At 42.3% G+C, this 18,864-nt stretch overlaps 2 protein-coding genes across 4 annotated transcripts in view; one reads left to right on the forward strand and one right to left on the reverse strand.

Annotated features, from left to right (window-relative positions):
* The first annotated feature begins 87 nt into the window (after window positions 1-87).
* Window positions 88-14,314, forward strand: FAM228B (family with sequence similarity 228 member B). Its single transcript, XM_062573217.1, has 9 exons — window positions 88-211; window positions 1,544-1,648; window positions 3,744-3,863; window positions 6,410-6,484; window positions 7,166-7,363; window positions 11,311-11,388; window positions 12,491-12,578; window positions 12,686-12,830; window positions 14,136-14,314. Exons 1-9 carry the CDS (start codon window positions 143-145, stop codon window positions 14,194-14,196), a joined length of 939 nt encoding a protein of 312 aa, XP_062429201.1. The 5' UTR covers window positions 88-142; the 3' UTR covers window positions 14,197-14,314.
* A 1,071-nt stretch (window positions 14,315-15,385) lies between these two features.
* ITSN2 (intersectin 2) overlaps window positions 15,386-18,864 on the reverse strand; it is an 85,915-nt gene continuing 82,436 nt past the window's right edge. For all 3 annotated transcript variants that reach the window (XM_062573212.1, XM_062573216.1, XM_062573213.1), the window contains 4 exons: window positions 18,473-18,555; window positions 18,231-18,314; window positions 17,763-17,936; window positions 15,386-16,748 (listed from right to left, as the gene is read on the reverse strand). In XM_062573212.1, coding sequence (XP_062429196.1) covers window positions 16,591-16,748; window positions 17,763-17,936; window positions 18,231-18,314; window positions 18,473-18,555 — 499 coding nt within the window. In that variant the 3' untranslated portion in view covers window positions 15,386-16,590. The remainder of the gene's footprint in view (window positions 16,749-17,762; window positions 17,937-18,230; window positions 18,315-18,472; window positions 18,556-18,864) is intronic.

The following is an 18,864-nucleotide window of genomic DNA, read 5'->3' on the forward strand; positions in this document are numbered from 1 at the left end:
GCGGGGAGGGACTATTTTCTCAGGCGGAGGGACACGGCGCGGCGCGGTGAACGCCCAGCCTGGAGCCGGGGGGGGGAGGGGGGACAGTGCGGGCGCCATCTTCCCCGCGGCCGGGCGGAGCGGGAGCGGCGGCGGCTCCGCCATGAGGCGCGGCGCTGGCTCGCAGCACAGTGAGCTCCCGCCGGGGCCGCCCGGAGCCTCGCCAAGGCCGGTGAGGGGGCCTGTGTCCCCGGGGATCTCCGTGTCCCCGGGGGTCCCCTGCCCTCCCCCCGGGGCCCGGGCAGGCGGAGGTCAGGCCTCCGTCACCGGTATTGCCCTCTCCTCACTCGCTCTGTCTGCGGGCCGCCTGGATTTGTGCACGTTAACTGTTTGCTTAATATTTTCTCTTCCACCTCAAAGCGATGGGCAGCTGCCTGCCCTAAACTGGCCGAGGCTGTGTTTCAGATAGGGATTACAGATCTGCTGGGCAGATCTACTGAAATCTCCTTCCCAAACTGTCAGCTCCTGTTGTCAGAGTTGGGCCCTGCCTGCCCTAGGGGCTGGTTCTCTCTTCCTGTCCCCTCGCCACCCTTCGCCACGTCCGAGGGAATCGGAGGGGACTAAGCCCCCAGGGAAGACAGCCAGCTGTGCTCACAAGGGATAAGGTGCATCTCCCTGCGTGCAGAGGAGGTGATGATTTGTAATCTGACAAGGGTAACTTCTTACAAAGGCTTTAGTCAGGAAAGGGGAGTTTGAGAGGACTGCGTGTGTGAGGATACTATTTTTTTTTGCCACAGTAATGATTAAAATCTGTCTTAAAGTTCCTGCAAACCTTGTCTTTTTTTTTTTTAACCTGTTTTACTAAACAGAACTGATGTGAAGCAAAAGAAACCTGTCTAAATATATTACTTATCTAAAGCTGTACTGTGATGGTAAAATAAAATGCAGATATATTTTCCAAGAAATTTTAGTTAGGCAGTTATTTCCGACTTGGTCATTCTTGGTCATTGACTGCTTACCTACGCACATTAGGTTAGCATTTGGGGACAGCAGCTGGTAAACTGGCTTGAAATCTTCAGATTTTGTTTTATCCATTCATACTTCAAAAGTCCTTTACTGTGTTTCTGTCATAGCAGGTGACCAAATTTTAGTTTTAAGGCCTGCAAAACAGCAGATGTCTTAAACAAGTAGGCCCTGCCTAGGTCAGCGGTGGAGAGGTGCCATCTTGTAGTAAGAGTCCAAACAAAACAGAAATAGGATTAAGACTCAATGACGGTTTGATATTTTGGGGGGATTACGAGAAACATTCTGCAGCTAGAAACTTTACCACCTGTAATTTTTTTTAACAGATAACTTCAGCAGATTGATTTACTATGTTTACTCTGTTCTTTTCCCTCCTGGGGTCCCAGTCTGCTATGATGAGAGAAAACATCTCCCTTCCTTTGTGCTCACAGAAAGGCTTGGGCTTGCTTTGTCAAGCTGAAGGGGATGCTATTTTTTTTTTCTTTTTTTTTAAAAGCTTAGCTTTTAAAGTGTGTATTTTCCTTATCCTATGCTTTTCCAGGGAATTACAGCACCCATAGATCAGAAGAACAAAAGCCTAAATACTTTGAATGGAAGGAAGTCTGCAAAAGATGATCTGAAGCGGGAACCCTTGGCACCTTTGCAGGTAGGTAAGGATATGTAACTTATAGGAAAGTACAAGCACTTCTGTCATATCAACTAGCTGACACTTTTCACTATCATCACATCCATCAGTACTCACTATTCTGCTTGTTGTTTTATGTCAGAAATGAGTTCAGTGCTAGGTCAGGGTGTGCTGACTGTTACTTATCTGTGCAGGTAATATAATACACAAACTCCTTTAATCGGTCATTATAGTATAAGGAAAACTTTGAGAATGCTTCTCCTTGCAAAAACCATGAGATCAGATGTGCTTTACAGCATTCTCTGGAGCTTAGCAGTTTTAGGCTGTCTGGGAAAAAGGGAGATCACTTTCAGAGCTGGGGAGTTCTCACAGAGAATAACAACCCTCCAGATCCCTTCTTCTTCTGTGGCTGACACGACACTCTACAGAAGCAATGGGACATATGTAGACATATGCAGACAAAAATCTTCATTTTCAGACAGAGAAAGGCAGTGGCTAGTAGCTGCTTTGCAAATCATGTAGTAATGCCCTAATTGTAAGCCCTTTTTCCCTGGGTGATTCTACTATCTCCTTGTTACAAATCAACCCAAAGATCCTGGTACACATACAATAAAGGATATGGAATTTCTTGGCTGGCTCTCAGAGTTAATACTTTAGCCTAATCTTCATCTGTTAGAACTAACTTTAAAACCCACTAAAATGCAACCATCCCTATGGTGGAATGGAGCAATTATTTAAAAGAGACTTACATATATCTGCAAAGGGCGCAAAGGGCACAAAGGAAAGAAGCAACAGTCAGAAGGTTGAATTTGATAAGTCTTGAAATGCTTTCAGAGCTGACAAGCATTCTAGGATTTGTGAACCCCTTTGTTGTTTGAAACAAAATGTACTATCCATTTATCATGAAGCTCAAAAGAGACAGTTGCTATTGGAGAGAGTATCTGACTGTAAACCTGACACTTATCTCCTTCAGTTTAACTTATTGGGATACAAAAGTACTGTCGGTATCAGTTGGCAGCAGTTAGAATTCCTTTGGAGACTCGTTACGTTCTTTGGCTGGAATTGTAAGAAAACACGCTTTTTGGTGTTTATACAATGGTTTTATATGTTTTGGAATGTTTTAATGCTTTTCTCAGGCTAGTCCAACAATGCTTAGTATGGATAGGCCAAGAATTCCTGGTTACTAAGACTTGAGAGTCCATGATCTGTGATGGAACATGATCAACAAAATCTTTGGCAGGTGAATGAGTCTACATTCCTTCAAGTGTAAATTCTACTGTGAAAAAACACAGTTCAGGACACATGAGACTAGTATTTGTATTTGATACCCGAGGACATTTGGAGGTAGTTGAGTTCGTACGTTGGGACTGATCACCTGAGACCCACTGAAGTTCCAGACAGCAATCTAGTCTATCTTTATGATTTCCAGGCCTGCGTTCCCCAGCATGTGCCTGAATTCATTGATGAATCCTGCTTAGTGCAAACATTCCTGGGGCCTTCAGTCCCCCTCTCGCCTAGGCAGGCTCAGAAATGTAGATGTTGTTGTGTCCTCTCAGTTTGTGCAATATAGGTGGAAGATGCCTAGGATCCAAGTACTGTGCAAGTCTCCCAGGGAAGTCCCAAATATTATCTCTAGTTAGTAGTACTCCTAAATTCAGAAATGACAGCGTAGCCCATCTCATACATGCATGCGTGCTCATTCAGTAAGTAATAATCTGATCTACAAGAGCTACTTAAATCTGTGGGTTGGAATTGAACTCATCCCTTTTTGAAGAAGAGTGCCCAAACTACTGAAATCATTACTTTAAATTGGGATCTCCAACTTCTATCCATTTTGTTTCATTTAGGTGAAATATTCCACTCTTCCTATCCTGAAGTATTTTTGAGAACTGCTGAAACAATAGTTTGTTCCCCTGCTTGTTGTACTGTTTGTGCACAAATAATCAAATAATGAGGTTTACAAGGCTGTGTGGTGTAGAGATGTTAGGTAAACTTACAGTTATACCCCAGTGTGTAACTTGATTGTAAAACCTAGATGTGAACCTGATTTTTATTAAATAGGTTGACTTTTAGTGTGATCTTTTCTTTTTTTTTCTTTTTTTTTTAATCTATTCAGAGGTTCTCCTCAGCACCAGCGAAGAGCAGTACAGCAAATACTTTTGCCTGCAGTGCTTGTTTGGGGAAGAAAAACATTACCAGAGATTGGCTAACACAGAAAAACTTCCATCGTGTAAAGGTAAGACTGAAAATATATTTTCAGGGATGGAATGAAAATGGTTTTGTGCAGTGCTTGTAAAATCTGAGATGTGTGTGTCACGGGGAAAAGGAATGAAGATCTATAAAGCTGTTAAGATACCCTTTCGTCCCTTTGAAGTAGCCATATTGAGTACCATGCAGTTTGGCGTGTGGAAAGGTTTCACGTACGACCTTAAACAAGTTTCTGACTAATTCTGTAAGAATTTTTCAAAAGTAAAGCATCTTAAAGAAAACTTTTCACCTGTTTATCAGTGTACAGTATGCATGAGTGCTAGTAGCTACTCCGTGCTCACGAGATGGCTGTGTTTCCCTGTATTGTCAAAGTACTGTTTTTAGAAAGGTCCTGTGACTGTGTGGTGCAGATCGGTTGGTGGTAATGTAACATGCTGTTTTTCTCCAAATACTAGGATGAAAGAGTCTTAAAACACACCTGAAATTTAATATTCCCTCTTTCAGTTGTTTTTCATTATTTTGTTACTGCTTGGCACTTCCTGCTTCTTCTTCATTGCCTGCTGCAAAGTATGGTGTAGTACGGTACCTGCTCATGTCACCTCAGGACGAGAAACGTTTTGGAGCTGGCCAACAGGGGCAAGGCAGAAATCACTGCAAGTTATACTGTGCAACTTTGCAAATAAGGGTATAAATGTATTTCTAATTGAGATTAAAAATAATATTAAGCACGGAGAGTAGCAGGTTTGTTTTCCATTCTGTGAATCAGCTGCATTCCTTCAGTCATGTGCTCTCAGCAGCATGTTAGGCTTAAACAAAAATGCTTTGGGTGGAGCTCCATTCTTAAATGGCACAAGAAGATCACAGCACAGATGACTTTGAATTCACCTATGTAAACCATAGAAGGTAGACAGTAGATGTAGCAGATTATTTCAGCCTTGCCTCTGGTTTAGGTCTATGTTTCAAGAAAAGCTGGGCTAATTTAGAATTAGTCTATCTGCGTTAGTGGAAATGTTTAGTGTAGATATACTGAAACTAGTTTAAACTTTTAGTGATACCTAAGTTGATGTTAGCATGAAATGCAAATTTGGAAGGGCTGTTAATCTTATGATGACCAGCTGAACCTTCCTAGCGGTTTAACCCAACTCCTCATTTGGGACAGGCTATGAACGTGCCATTTACAGTAAATCAGCTAACAAGTGGTAATTTGTTAAGCTTTAGGAATTTCAGCTGCATACCTCCTGTCTTAGGCTAAGCTAGTGCAAGTGAGGTACGTGCTGATAGTTCCTAAACTTGCTGGTTTATCCCAGAAAGGCAAAACAGACCGTAAGTTCGGGTTAGCATCAGAGAGATGGTCTGTCTAAAACAGCTTGTGTTTTAGTTCCCTGTCATAACTATGACTGCATTGCATCTTACCTGCTGGTAATTTTTTTATAGTGGATTCTTAAAGATAAATTTTGCTGTGGAGTATTTTTATTATAGAATGAAAATTCTATGTAAATTTGTTACTTATAAAAGGTATCGATTGATTCCTGAATGAAGAGTCCCTTTGGTTAACCCACAGAGTGGGTGCTGCCTGATCAGAGGAGAGATAATCTCTGTGATGTGTGAGATTGTGTGTGTGTGCATGTACATGCACGTGCTCCAGTCTTGCTTGAATAGACTCTACCCAGCTCATTTTGTGAGCTGAACTGAAGACTCTCGAGCATTTCTATGGTCTTCCATGGGTGGGTCCTGTGTGGAATAAATTTGGTCTCTTTCGCTTGTGGTCCTTGGCCTGCGTGCAGGGGTTGCAGTTAAGCTATGTAATAAACAAGTCCCTGTGAAAAATTAGACTGCTAAAAATTAGATAACAGCAGGTGGTTCAAGGGCTACTGTTCTTAAACCATTTTTTAGTATACTGATATTCATAAAGTGAAGAACAGTTTCTCCCTATTTTGATCTTCAGAAAGCGTAAGATGAAGGTTGTGCTAGAGAAGAACTTGGCCGATGCTATGAAATTCCTTGAGTTTTAAAATGCAGACAAATTCATGAGCAGATGGAGAAGCAAGGCAAATTTCTGTTTCAAAAACGTTTTTCTCATTATCCTTCCTCTTACACTTAACTGTTTTCCTCCATTTTCCTTTTATACTTCTCTGAATTCCTTAATGTAACATTTCATCATGATTTTCATGTGTTTGATTGCTGTTTGTGTAGTGTGATTGTATCTGTATTGAAAATGAAGGTATGACTCAGATACTGTGTGCTACCTTCCTCTGACATGTGTGGGCAACAGTGGCAAGGAGCAGGCAGTGGTGCAGGCACAGTGAGGAGGAGCCAGGGATGTGTATGGTCTGGCCCCACCTGACATATGCAGTCTAGTTCTTGCTACCATGTTGTTGCCGCTGCTACATTTAATTGCTCAGAGTAAGTCTAGCAAGGATTTACCTGCTTGTGCAATCTACTTGCCTCTGGCATCTAGGTCACAGCATAACATGCCTTTAGTCACAGCACAGTAATTATTTTAAATTCAAAGGTAATTCTATCTCCTATTCTAACTCCTGCTCTTACTTCCTGTTTCTTTTGATACTTTGTTAGGCAGTACCTGATGAAAGTCGAGATATCATTGCTTGTGCTCAGTCTGTCTTGGAGAGAGAAAATTATTTCGTTAAGGTAAGTAAGGACTGATGTCTCTTTTCTCATTTACTGTTTGCTTTTCTGCATGTCAAAATGTTTCTTTTCATCTGTGATTGGTGATAAAGCCATCATCTGTCTGTAATATTGGAAAACAAATTTAGAAGTGAATGTTTCTGACCTGTCCGGTGCCATCATCTTCAGGCTCCTGAGGATTGGTAACTCTAAATAGAAGTTTTTGACTGCTATGTCTTTTTGATGAATTAATTGCTCATTTGTACCTATCTTTTGTTTTGTGGATGAGGTTAGATAGTGGCCCTGTGGATAAAGGACAGGAGGGCTGATCTGATCTAGCAGATTGCCTCTGCTACAAGGAGAAGGTCCTGCTCCCACTGCCTCTCTTGCACAATCTGGTGCTTGTCTAACCCCTACCCTGAAATGATTTCAGCTTGCTAACCTGGTGAGAAAAGTGAATTATTTCCTGCCAATGTTACACTAGAGTCTAATGAATTTAGAGTCTGAATGCCAGAGACCATGCAAGGAAGGATTTGGAGTCAAGTGGTAAGAAATGGAGTGAGAGAGGAACAGAAAGAAGGGCTGGGAAGCAGGGCTTTGGCAGTAGTGACTAGACAGCTGAGGTTAGCCATGCTGAATAGCTTCGTTCTTTAGTGTGGTTGGCTAACAGGTTGTAATTTTTTTTGTTTTCAATTCCCTACTTAGGAGGTGGACAGATATTTGAAGCACAATGATTTCTTGAATCTGAGAAAGAAGGAGATGCTGTACAAGAAATGGCTTGGGGATGTTTCAGAGCCACTGCTGCAGAAAATCGAGGACAAAGTTGACAGCAAATCGAGTGAAGAAATACAGAAAAGGAATGAAGAACAACTCTCTCTATATTTAAACTACTGTAAAAAGAAGGTATCAACAAGCAGTAAATTTCTGTCATGGGAAGAGCTGCATACAGAGGATTGCAGACAAGATCAGTTTTATGTTGTTTGCTCTTTGATTGAGTAGCCTCGCATTCAGATATGCCTTGTTTGTAACTTACCCTTCCCAGGGATCTCTGCAGTTGTGACATACATCGTTACAGCTGTTTGTTGAAATTCACCATCGTCTATGAACAATTGTTCAGTGCACCGAGTGTGAATCGGGTTCTGAACGTAGCGAAGAACTCGCAGGGTTTCATTCTGTGGGCTGAACCTTTTCAAGGGAAAACCTTCAGGTCTGCCAGCTGAAACCAAAAGCCGAGTGTGTTACCAGAGACTGACCTGCACCCTCAGGAGTTCAGCTAAAGCAGTGCTACAGCACGTTGGCAGAGTGTGAATGAGAAGTATTTGTGGCCTTCTCTGCCACTCCTCCAACTTTATAAAAGAAAAAAAAGATGGGAATGGAAGGATACCAGTAGGAAGGCACCAACAATTTCTTTAGGTTTGCATATAGGTGAATAGACCCAAGCCACGGATTGTGTAATTCCAAGGGTTTCAGTACTCATACAAATTGCAATCAATGTAGGAAATACTTGTTTGTTTTTGTTTTCACTGTGCATTTCAGACTGCTGTTGAGTACCACATTCCATGACTTAAATTTCTGTCTCTCAGAATTAGATATAGAGAGCAAAAAGAACCATCTATGACTACTGAAATAGTATTTTATGTCATACATGCTTTTATTGTCAATGGAAGCCACTGCACAATAGAGCTGTATGAACTTCCCATCCAGAAATGAAAATATAGTAGGAGCTGTCATGTTTTAATGAGAGCAAACAATTCTTTTTTCAAAAGACTTATGAGAAAGACCCATGCATTTAAACCTTTTGGAATGATGAAGGGCTGAACCAATTCTGCTCCTGAAATCCTGGAATTTAGGATATTTGGTATACTGTACCTATCTGTATCTGCATCAGTCCGTCTTGCAAGTTCCTGTGCTAGGTCAGGACTTTGCTGGATGTCCTCAAGAGGCAGTGGTTGTTCTGGGATGTGTCCCTCTTCCTGAACAAACGCAGCCCTCGTGGTCAGCCTCCATCATGGTGATTTCATGCTGCTGAATGATTTTGTGCTGCCTGGCTGGAGCTGGTAAAGATGGCACAGAATCAGTAAGGTTGGAAGGAACCTCTCTCTGGAGATCATCTAGTCCAACCTCCCCGCTCAGCAGGGTCACCTAGAGCATGTTAGACAGGGTTGCATACATATGTGCTTGCTGCACTCAACCCAGGAATGCCCACCTTTTCTCCTTGCCCTATTTTTACAGCTGTCTTGAATGTATCAGGAAAGCAGGCTGGAGCCCTTCAGAATAACAGAAAGAATAATGTGCATAAGTTTGCATTAATTATGTCAGCACATAATGTTTTGCAGTGCTAGGACACTTCTATGGATTGGTTAATATCTTGAATTCTGTTGGTGTGCTTTTTTTCTCTCATTTCTTTTTGTCCATTTTCCCTTGCTCTTCTCCTTGCTATTAGGCTTCTCCTTGTCCTCTTCCTCAAGTCTCCTTACCTCTCTGTCTCTGTCATCACTGTTTCCTCTTTCCATACCAATTCTTCTTCCTCCAGTCTCTTTTCTCAATCTATCTCCCTTTTATTTGACCTCTCACTCTCCCACTGCTTTGCCTCTTTTTTTTTGTCAGACTCCCCAATCTACTGTCCCCCTCCCCTTGTTGCTTCTGATGATTTCCCCCAGTTGTCCACTGTCTCTTGCTTTTCCAAGCCTCCTCCCCTTCTACCATTCTCATCTTCCCTTCCTACTCTTTCTCTGCTTGCTGTCCCTTCCAAGTTCCTCCATTTCAGTCTTTCTCTCATCTTACTTCTCTGCCTCCTTTCTCACCCACTCTTAATTCTTCACTGCACCATCTGAGCCTTATTCCTTTTCCTCCCTTCCTTGACTCTCCATTGCTCCAGTGATCTGCTTGTATGTTTTTTTTTTTCACCTTAAATCTGCCTCCTTTTGATTTTCATTCTCACCTCCTCCCCACCCCCAATCCCAGGGCCATGGGCTGCAGATGCAGGGTGAGATGGCCAGTTATGACTGGGCAGCAGCTCTAGTTTTCTTCAGGTTTACAGTCGGCTAAAGGCTAAGAGTCTGTTCAACTATGCCAGACTGGTATTGGGTGCTAAGCTGGATCTTTCAGGGAGGGGGGGGTGCTGTCGTATTAGCCACAATTCAGCTTCTTTTGTCCATATTTTGAGCGTTATGTGCTGCAATGCTGTATTTTGGACATGGGTATTTGGGATATTGTGGCATTGTGTGCTGAAATGCTGGAGAGTTATAGAGACCCTGCAAACTCATCTTTGAGAATGCTGTTAACTCTGCTTTCAGCCCCCTGGGATGTGAGCGATAAAATGACTTATGTGAAAGGGGTCAGACATGGGTGTGTTGAACAGCACCTAACACAGCTGACTGAGGCCTCAGCACGTATTTTAATGGGATGATATTTAACAATATACCAAAGGGTGGCACTAAAACTCTGCAAATCAAGTACTGTTAAGGTGTAAAGCTTTATAGGAATATGAACAGGAGAAGATGAGAAGGGCTGCTGTCTGCTCTCCAGGGGAGAGCCAGGAGCAGAGGCTCCTGCAGCTGTAGCACTCTCCAGCAGTTACTAGTCAAGCCCTGCAGGGCTGCCCAGACGCCTGCTGAATGCCTGGGAACAGCCCAGGCTCTTGGGAACTGGGTCACTAGCCCATGGGAGTAATTTCAACACAGTGACCCCGAAACCTGCTGCAGATCTCACTTCCTTTGGTTTGGGCTTGTTCTGCAGCACATCTGGAACTGCTCAGGTTAAAGTATGATGTTTCCAGCTCTCAGCTTGAAATTATATTCACAGACCTCCAAAACAAACTGAGCAGAGTGAAGATCTAGAGGGCCGTAGGCTGGATGCTTCTTTCCTTGCAGGGCTATGAGCCCTGGGGAATTGTTTCCACAGGAAAGCCAAAAATCTTAACCGGAAACATTTTGCATGAGTAAGACTGACCTGAGAGTATTAGGCAGAACTATTTTGTATGCTGTTTTGTTATTTTGCTATTTTGTAGGCCTTGCTTGTGGCCTCTGTTCCTTTTGATTTTCTGTTTTATTTTCTTATCTCTACAGCTCCTACTTAATGCAATTGAGATGAGCTTAGTCTTATTTGCTGTCAATATTACAGTATGATTTGGAAACAAATGGATATAATCTACCTTACCATCAGGCCTGATCAATGTGTTGACCTTGGCTACGTCAGCATATCCAGCTTCTTGACGGCCTGTTTGATCTGATGTTTTTCTGGTCTTGACATCAAGCTGGAGTGGTGGTAACTGCTGTTCCCCAGCTGTTTCTGGTCACAGGGAACTTGATTTGCATGATAAATATCTAAAGTTCATTGAAGGCAGAGTTCTGGATGAGATGGAGTTGTGGTCTGAACCAGTAGGAGTAGATCAGGTCTTTGCTCTTACACATAGTAACAAAAACATGCTCACGATTGAGACCCAGCGCTCCCATCTTGGGAACAGTGACTGCCTGGGACTATGGCTGGTGGGGGATCAGTCACTTTTTTTAAGATTGATTTCCTTCTCTGTCCATTTTTTTTTCCTTTGGATGGAATTCCCATTATCTGGACAGCCCAAGTTGTGAGTATAATTCCAGTCTCTAATTTCTGGATGCTTTGTGAAAGCATTATTTATGCCTGTGATAAAATGAAATGGATGAATTTTCCTGCTATACTTGATCACCTTCTGAGATGAAAATTAGGAAGCGCCTGTTGTCTCTGCAGCCTCCAGTGCACTGTCTACCTACCACGCCTGACTGTGTAATTTCTTTCACCTAAGCTGGCTGCTCTGCTACTGCTTTATTAGCAAGAGCTTTTGAGATCTGACCTCCTACCTGTTCCTCCCACAGGGCTATGCGGCTTTGGACACCTACAACCCTTCAGAGTATGATCCCTTATTCCTGAAGACGTGTACAGACTGCTGGAAGGTCTGATGGCTATTTATGATGTGGGTTTTAGATGCACCCTTTGACCAGCATGAAATTAATGTTAAATAGGAGGCAATGTTATGTAGACTTGCTGGTCTGGGGCTGGTATAAAGCAGCACGTTTTAGTTTTATTAGCTGAACAAATTGGATCTCAGCTCCTACTGCATTTAAGCCCATTTGTGTTTGAAAATGAGTGTCACTGGGAATAGGGTTTGGGTGGACGGTAAACACAGACTTGAAGGCACAGTAGCACAGCAGGCACTGGGGGAAGGTTTGCTTTCCCAAACTCAGATTCAGTGGTCAAGTGGGAAGCATCCTGTCTAAGGAGGGTAGGTGAGTACCACTGCAAGCTGGGTTTGTATCTGTAAAAGAAAACAGTTCAGATAATCTTTACAGAAGCTTTAATTCAAATGCACCAAAGATTTGGGTACCTAATGGAAGAGTTAGGTAGGACTTAGATACAAATCCTTGAAGTACAATTCCCTAAATCCCCCCTAGGTGCCATAATCTCTCAGCAGCTGTGTGGACTGAGCTGATACTTCCTTGCAATGAGCCACTTGGGGTTCATCTACATCACCTGCATCCTTTGCCTAAGTGGCAATCACTCCGGTCCTCTAAACAAAGGTAGAGCTGCCCATTTCTACAATAGCTTGGCCCAAGCTTCAGGAAAGGGTGCACTGTGCAACTCTTGGCAATGGGGGGGGGGGGGGGGGGTGTTCAGAGCCACGGTATAAACCTTCCAGGAGCGTATCCAAGTAATGAGGCTTGAGAGTGTTACTGAACAGGATGAGTGGCTCTGATCCTTTCCTTGTAATGTAAAATCACCCATATAGCCCAGGAGATCAGGCTCCTATAGTCTGGTTTTGCAGCAGCGTTGCCGAATGCTTCATAGTCTGACTTAGGAGCTGAGATGGTCAGCATCTCCCAGAATCAGGCCATTCAGGTCCATGCCTCCTGTCTTCATTCATAAAAATGAGGTTGATGCTTCTTTCCTGCTAACCAATGGTATCTGAAGTTCACATTTGTCTGACTTACTTGCTTTAGAGTTTGAGACTGTCTGACAAAGTGCTTCTGTAGCTTGAAATAATTCTCTCTGTCACAGGTTTCAATACCGACTTTAAACGATCCATTGTTAAAAGATGCGCAAAAAAAGTTTACTGAGAAAAGCATTATCAGGCAGTGCGAAACAGGTATTAAAAATAATCAAGAACCCCCTTTTGGAAGCATTTTATATTGAGGGCCATCCTTGCTTGTGAGAGCAGGTGCTCACACCATGCATTTGTTACTTTCCTGTCAGGAAGGCTATGCTCATCCAGAGAACTGAAAGAACTCAGCAAAGCAGAACTGCCACTGCTTCCTTTAAGCCGACAACATGTGGATGCAGTTGAGTGGCTGAAGATACCACACGCCTACATTGCTAGTGAGGTCCACCAAAGAAAGAGGTAAGAGCTAACATGCTTATAGAGGCAGCCTAAGAGCTACAGCAGACAAGCTCTGGGTTTGGCTGCATAGCAGAAGTGCTAAAACCTCAGTTTCATGGTGAATTCTGCTTTATGCTGCTTTTTTGCCTGGTAAAGTGGTGAAGGGAAAGCCTTCAGGTATTGGAGTTGACAGCAGGATGTGCCAAAAGGCAACCCTGATGGCTAAGCTGAGCCTTGAAATAAAGCAGCTTTTGGTGAAAAGCTTCTTGTCTTTTCTGGGTGCAGCCTGGCAGTTAGCCCTACCGTTCAGGATAGAGAACTCCTGGATGTTTGAATGGGAAGATCGGAGAGGATTTAATGTTCATGCTTTTTTTTGCTATTAGTTTCTAGATTTTAGAAACAGAGTGAGATCAGATCCGTGTTTGCTCAGCCAGAGTGTCCTTTGTGATACCGTGTGTATCCTGGCTCGAGCAATGAGGCTGTTCCTGTAAAGGAGCTGCTTGTACTCAGGGAGCTAACAGCCACCCCATTGCTCAGGTTCAGAACAGGTTTTTCTTGTCTACAGGGTGGTTAGATTCAAAATACAGTAGCAGTCACTAACCTTAAGGGAATGTGGTAGAAGATAAAATGATTAACAGAACAATTTCTGGGTCTGCACCTGGCTTGGAGCAACACTGTTCTGCTGGGGTTCTTCAAGTGTCCTACTTAAAGCTGAAGGATGTTTAGAGGATGGAGCTGCAGTAGCTTTCAGCTCTTGCAACTCTGCAAGCACTGAACTGGTGCAGTGATGGCAACTGCTGCTCTGCTCCCTAAGCTGAGAAAAGAGTGCGCCCCAGCTGCCCTGCCCTGATAGGGATTCTTTATTCCTTTGGGATGACTGAAGAGTGAGTTTTGTTTTGTTATATTTTTTTTTAAAGTCCCAGTGCTCTCATCCACTCCTTTTGAACGTTCCCTGGTTCTGCTTCGCAGTACCCAACACTTAAAGGAGCTCCTGTTTCTCAGCAACAAGAACATCAAAGCTGAAGCAAGAGCCTGATGTTTTCCCAAACCATGCCCACTCTATCCTTGCTTTCCATGCTCCTCTCCCCACCTTCTGCACTGCACTAGAGTTTTTTAACGACTGTTACTGACCTAAGGCTTTAATCCAGCATAATAGTTAGAGCAGTTATGAGTAATGACAGATTTTTAGGAAGAAAACTGGTCACAAAAACAAAAGTTTCCTGGAATGACTCAGTGTGGGGAGAAGAGCTAGTGCAGGAACTGTATACTGGGCTGCAGCAATCATAGCATTGAATGGACTAATAGTAGCTTTTATTTCTCTTTAAGGCAAAAAGTTGTTGAATACCACAAAGACACCAAGAACTCATGCCACTTGTCCTCCAGCTGACTGTGTGGTGCAAAACCATCAGAAGGTACCGTTCACAATATGTATGTTAGAGCTTCTGTCAAAGCAAGTGATAACAGGCCAGTCCTTCTAGCAGACTGCAATAAACTTAGCACCTAAACATGTGTTTCCAAAGTACTGTTTTTACACAACAGCCAAAGAAATGTATGAGATGTTGCTCCTTTTATTTCCAGTTACAGCCCCAAACCTGTGGGGATCCAAATTAATATTTTAGGAAACTTACTTAAGCTCAGCTCTGGGAAGATAATGTAGCGATTCTCTAGGTTATTATAAGCCGATGAGTGTCTTTGTATTAAAAAGACAGAACTAGTGAGAAATGTTAGAAAAAAAATCCTGTTAAGCCACTCCCTTGTGCAACATAGACTCTGTATGTTTCCCCAGGACTGGAGATAGATAGCTACAGCTCTGAGTCTGCTGTATCTCATATTACAAGAAGTGTGAATCTTAGCAGTGATCAGAGGGAAAAGCAAATTCCACTTACTGCTTCAGGTCTTGCAATTTTGCAAAAGAAGCCCAAAGAGGTCACCTTGTGTGTTAAGAACAAACCCTGTCTTTCAATGACAAGGGAGGTGCTCTAGGCTTTGTGCAGGGTTAGCAGATGTGTACAGAAGAGCAGGTTAGAAAGCACTGCTAAGAAAATAAAGATTTTTTTCTTTAAATCTCTATTAGAACTCAAATATTGAATGTCTTGCAAAATAATACTAGGGTAATACTACCAAGGGAAGGTAGTCAGAGGATTTTCTCTGACAGTATGCATGCATTAAATCAAACTTTAACATACATATTCATTGCTTTGAGAAGTCAGAAAATAAATTAGGGGAGATGGTATCTGTTCTTGTTCAGAATGTCTGGTATTTTTCAAATGATCAGTACTGAACAATAGATGCTGCTAGAGCTCAGATGTGAAAGCCTAAAAAGACACATAATTTTCTCTGTGCACATTCAGGAAGTTCTTATCTCCCACTGTACAGACACAATCTCTCAAAGAGTTGCCAAGATTTAGTTTTATTTAAGGTTAGAAATACTGAACCACAGAAACCCGTTGAAAGTAACAGGTTGCCTCAGCAACCTGTATGCCCTAACAAGAGGGCATACAGATGGCAATCAGGAGTGAAACCATCAGACATCAGGAGGTATCGCAGCACCCATGATAAAAAAGGGGCACCCACTGTTCAGAATTGTATGCAGTGCTTTTTCAACAAAGCAGTTTAAGGAGGCAGTAAAATGGTTACAATGTATCAAATGCTTCATAAACAAACTCTCTTTTATCATCCCTGATAACTAGCGCCATGAGAAAGATTCTGGTTTACAACCAATCTCATTTTACAGATTCTTGCTGGGCTAGCAGTTCCCCAGAATAAACATTTTAAATATTGATAAACTTTTCTTGAATTTAATCCTGTAACTTTTTCTCATTATTTCACATTCTCTTGTAGAATAAAATATACTTTAAAAAAATCACTATGCATCAATAAACATCTGTAGACAAATTACATTAATAAACTTTGTATTTTACTCTCTATATACATGTTGGCAATGACAAAGCTTCAAGCCTCACATGGAGGTCTGCAAAACTGAGGATATATACACAAATAACTTACATTTAGGAAAATCAAAAGCTGAAGAGTATTTTTCCACATAATTGTGGGTCACAGTATTTAAAATATTTTTTTTTTAGTTATTCTTTACAACCACATTGTCTCAGCAGAGAATGATTAATCAAACTGAAGCAAAAAGAAAAATCAAGCTGCAATTACTGATTCAGTGCAGAACTAAGTCAAGTAAAGAACTACACTTGATTTTTAAAGAATATACAATATATTGGAGACTCCTCCAGTGCTAAGGCTTCTTCAGCTTTTAATCTTTTAAGTTATCATCCTGAGATGGGAAAATTCCAGTGGATATCACTTCTCGTATTTCAAATGGAATGACTCCAGCATTAAACTAAACCATTCCTCAGTCTATATGCTAGACTAAGTGGTAAAATGGTGGTCAGTCAGTCGTACGTTTTGATGCCACATTTCTACTTAATATTTTTAATGGCCCTGAAAATTGAAATATTGGCATCCAAAACCAATCTATTTCAACATCGTAAAAAGGCACTGAGCTATACACATAGCTCAGTATACATATATGTGCACACACATATACGTATACAGGGTACATGTATGTATGCTGTATACAGTAACATTTGGGTTTGCATAGATCAACAACAACTTTGAACGCCGCAAAAACCACAAACACAACCAGTAACTAAGAGGAATATGAAAGCAGCAGGAATTCTTGCTCAATAACCAGCTTAGGGCAAAGAAGCTTTTGGAAAAAAATGTTCAGGCTGATAGCGTCATTTGTCCTTCATAAATTAAAAAAGTGTTCTTAAAGGAGTGTTTTCTGCTCAAAGAGTTGCAAGTCAAAACGGACCCAGACTTCGCCAGTTGGAACTTCATGCAGCAGCAAGTGTTTAGTTGTGGGTCCCTTGCTCCCTTGTTCAGTTCTGATTTTTGCTACTGGAATTTCAGTGCGGCCCAAAAAATCTGTTGAACAAATGCAAACAAGTAAAAAATGTCAGTAAGCAAAGACATCTTTGCTCAGACGACCTGAATGCACACGATTAAGAAGCAACACTATGTAGTGCACAGACCATCCCCTTTCAGTAATGCTGTTTCAAATGTCCTACTGGCTTAGCGCTGGAAGGACAGAATTACGTGATGGAGTCTGTTTACAAATCAGTTGCGGTGCTATGAAGACAAAGAAGAAAAATTCAACTATTTTGACTCAGCCAACTTTTAATTAGGCTTTATATATATTTATCATTATTTTCACAAGGACAATGACTCTGAAAAAGCACGCGTGCTAGTAGGGCTACAATCCTATTCAAAAATGATATACCCTCTTTGTGGCTATTCCATATACAAACATATATATGTTTGTCTGTATATATGTATGAGTGTATGTGCATTAAAAGGTGCTAGTTTGCCATGAACCATCAGAAAGACTGTTACCCAGTAGCCACACATGAGCTGAGTGGCAAGCAAGCAGTCACATTATCTCACATGAGGAAAAGCCTAAACTATACTTGCACGTATGACAACTCAGCTCAAGGCAAAAATCTTAATATCTGCACTAATTAACTGTGTAGCAGTGCCCTGAAAAAAAGCATTGACCCCTTTAAAGCCTATCGGAAGTTCCCGATTGCCAAAAACGCGCTCAGTTTCCAAGGAAAGAAGTACGGTTGAAATTGCTGGTCTGCAAACATAACCTGGCACCTTATTTTCAGGCGTTGCCTATAGTGAGAGAGAGGAACTGCTGCCTTCAACCTTTCTGTCTCCCCAGCTTAACAAAAGTTAACAACGAGCCGGAGTAGGGTTGAGCCTGATTGCCCAGAGCTTCACTGGCTCCACTGGGCTAGGCAACCTCTTAAGTAAGGAGGCATCGTTTCTCAGAAAGTGATCGTACCTGTAGGCTCTTGGACCCGCTGGTGAGAAACTATATACCCCAAGTCACAAAAAAACCCACGTTCTTTTCCTGAAACAGATGTTTACACTTACCATCAGGTGCAAACTGATCCCTGTCAAACACGGTGATACACAGAACATCCTGATACAGATCCTTAATGAAGAACTGGCAGTTGAAGTTCCACTTGGGGTTCAAGGTGTCCTGCAGGGTCCTCGTAGTATAGCTCTGCGAGCCCATGCTGATTTCACAGTACGGGTTGCTTTTCCCTAAACAGAACACGCAGGGAAACACCTCAGCAATACAGAAACCTCCCTCCCCCTCTGGGGGCTGCTTGGACACATCATCTCTGCAGCCATCCAGAAAATGTGGGTTGTTAAAGCTCTATATCCTATGGCAGCACAGAGCTGTTCCTTCACTGGGTCCTCTAGAGCTAAGTGATGGCTAATTCATTCAGAAGCTGCAGCTGAAACCACAGCTTTCCAAATCACCAAGCTGCTCGCAACAAGCCTTTCCAAACACTGCAGGAATAAAAGTTATTTACCACTAACTCTTTCACTTACCGTTGGGTTTACAGGCCTTTAACTCTGTTGCTTCAATCACATGCACCATCAAGCGTCCTATTCCTGAGGTCTTTTGTGAGCGAGCTGGGAATGAAAAAAATCAGAATTAAATGGTTTGGTTGTAGACACAGCAATAGATGTAGCAACAGATGCAGAGTGCGATCCTACACAGATAGTACTGCGCCCCCAGAAAAGGCCCTAGGTGGGGGGCAGGTGGAGGAGGGGAGTACACAGCTCAGTACCTTGATAAGCCTTTTCACGTTTCTTCTTTTCAGTTTCAATGTACTGCTCTGATGCTGCTTTGATTTTCTGGACCCAGGCAGTCCTGCAAAAAGCAATCCCCATGGTCAGGGTTGTACCTCAGGCAGGAAATTCCTCAGTCATCGACAACTCTATCCCAGTATCTTTCTTACTATTTTATGCCCCATTGGGTTTCAGAGGCATCACAAATCAGCCAAGTTAATTCAAGGACTAAACCTATGGAGTTTTTTGATTTAATCTTATGCCGCATTTCCACATAAACCTAATTAAATGACACTGAAGCTGCCTTTTAAGTAAAGATTGCTGGGCCACATTAAACACTGACGAGGACTGGGGAAGAATCCTATGGCATGCTGGGCTTGGCAGTCCTAAA

Source organism: Rhea pennata, chromosome 3 (genome assembly GCF_028389875.1).
Source record: "Rhea pennata isolate bPtePen1 chromosome 3, bPtePen1.pri, whole genome shotgun sequence".
Taxonomy (NCBI): domain Eukaryota; kingdom Metazoa; phylum Chordata; class Aves; order Rheiformes; family Rheidae; genus Rhea; species Rhea pennata.

What these genes read in the sequence shown, in the direction of transcription:
- FAM228B (XM_062573217.1), top strand. Translation starts at nt 143, where the DNA reads ATGAGGCGCGGCGCTGGCTCGCAGCACAGTGAGCTCCCGCCGGGGCCG. An exon ending in AACCCTTGGCACCTTTGCAG is followed by an intron (nt 1,649 to 3,743) that starts GTAGGTAAGGAT and finishes TAATCTATTCAG; the next exon opens with AGGTTCTCCTCAGCACCAGC. An exon ending in TAAACTACTGTAAAAAGAAG is followed by an intron (nt 7,364 to 11,310) that starts GTATCAACAAGC and finishes TTCCTCCCACAG; the next exon opens with GGCTATGCGGCTTTGGACAC.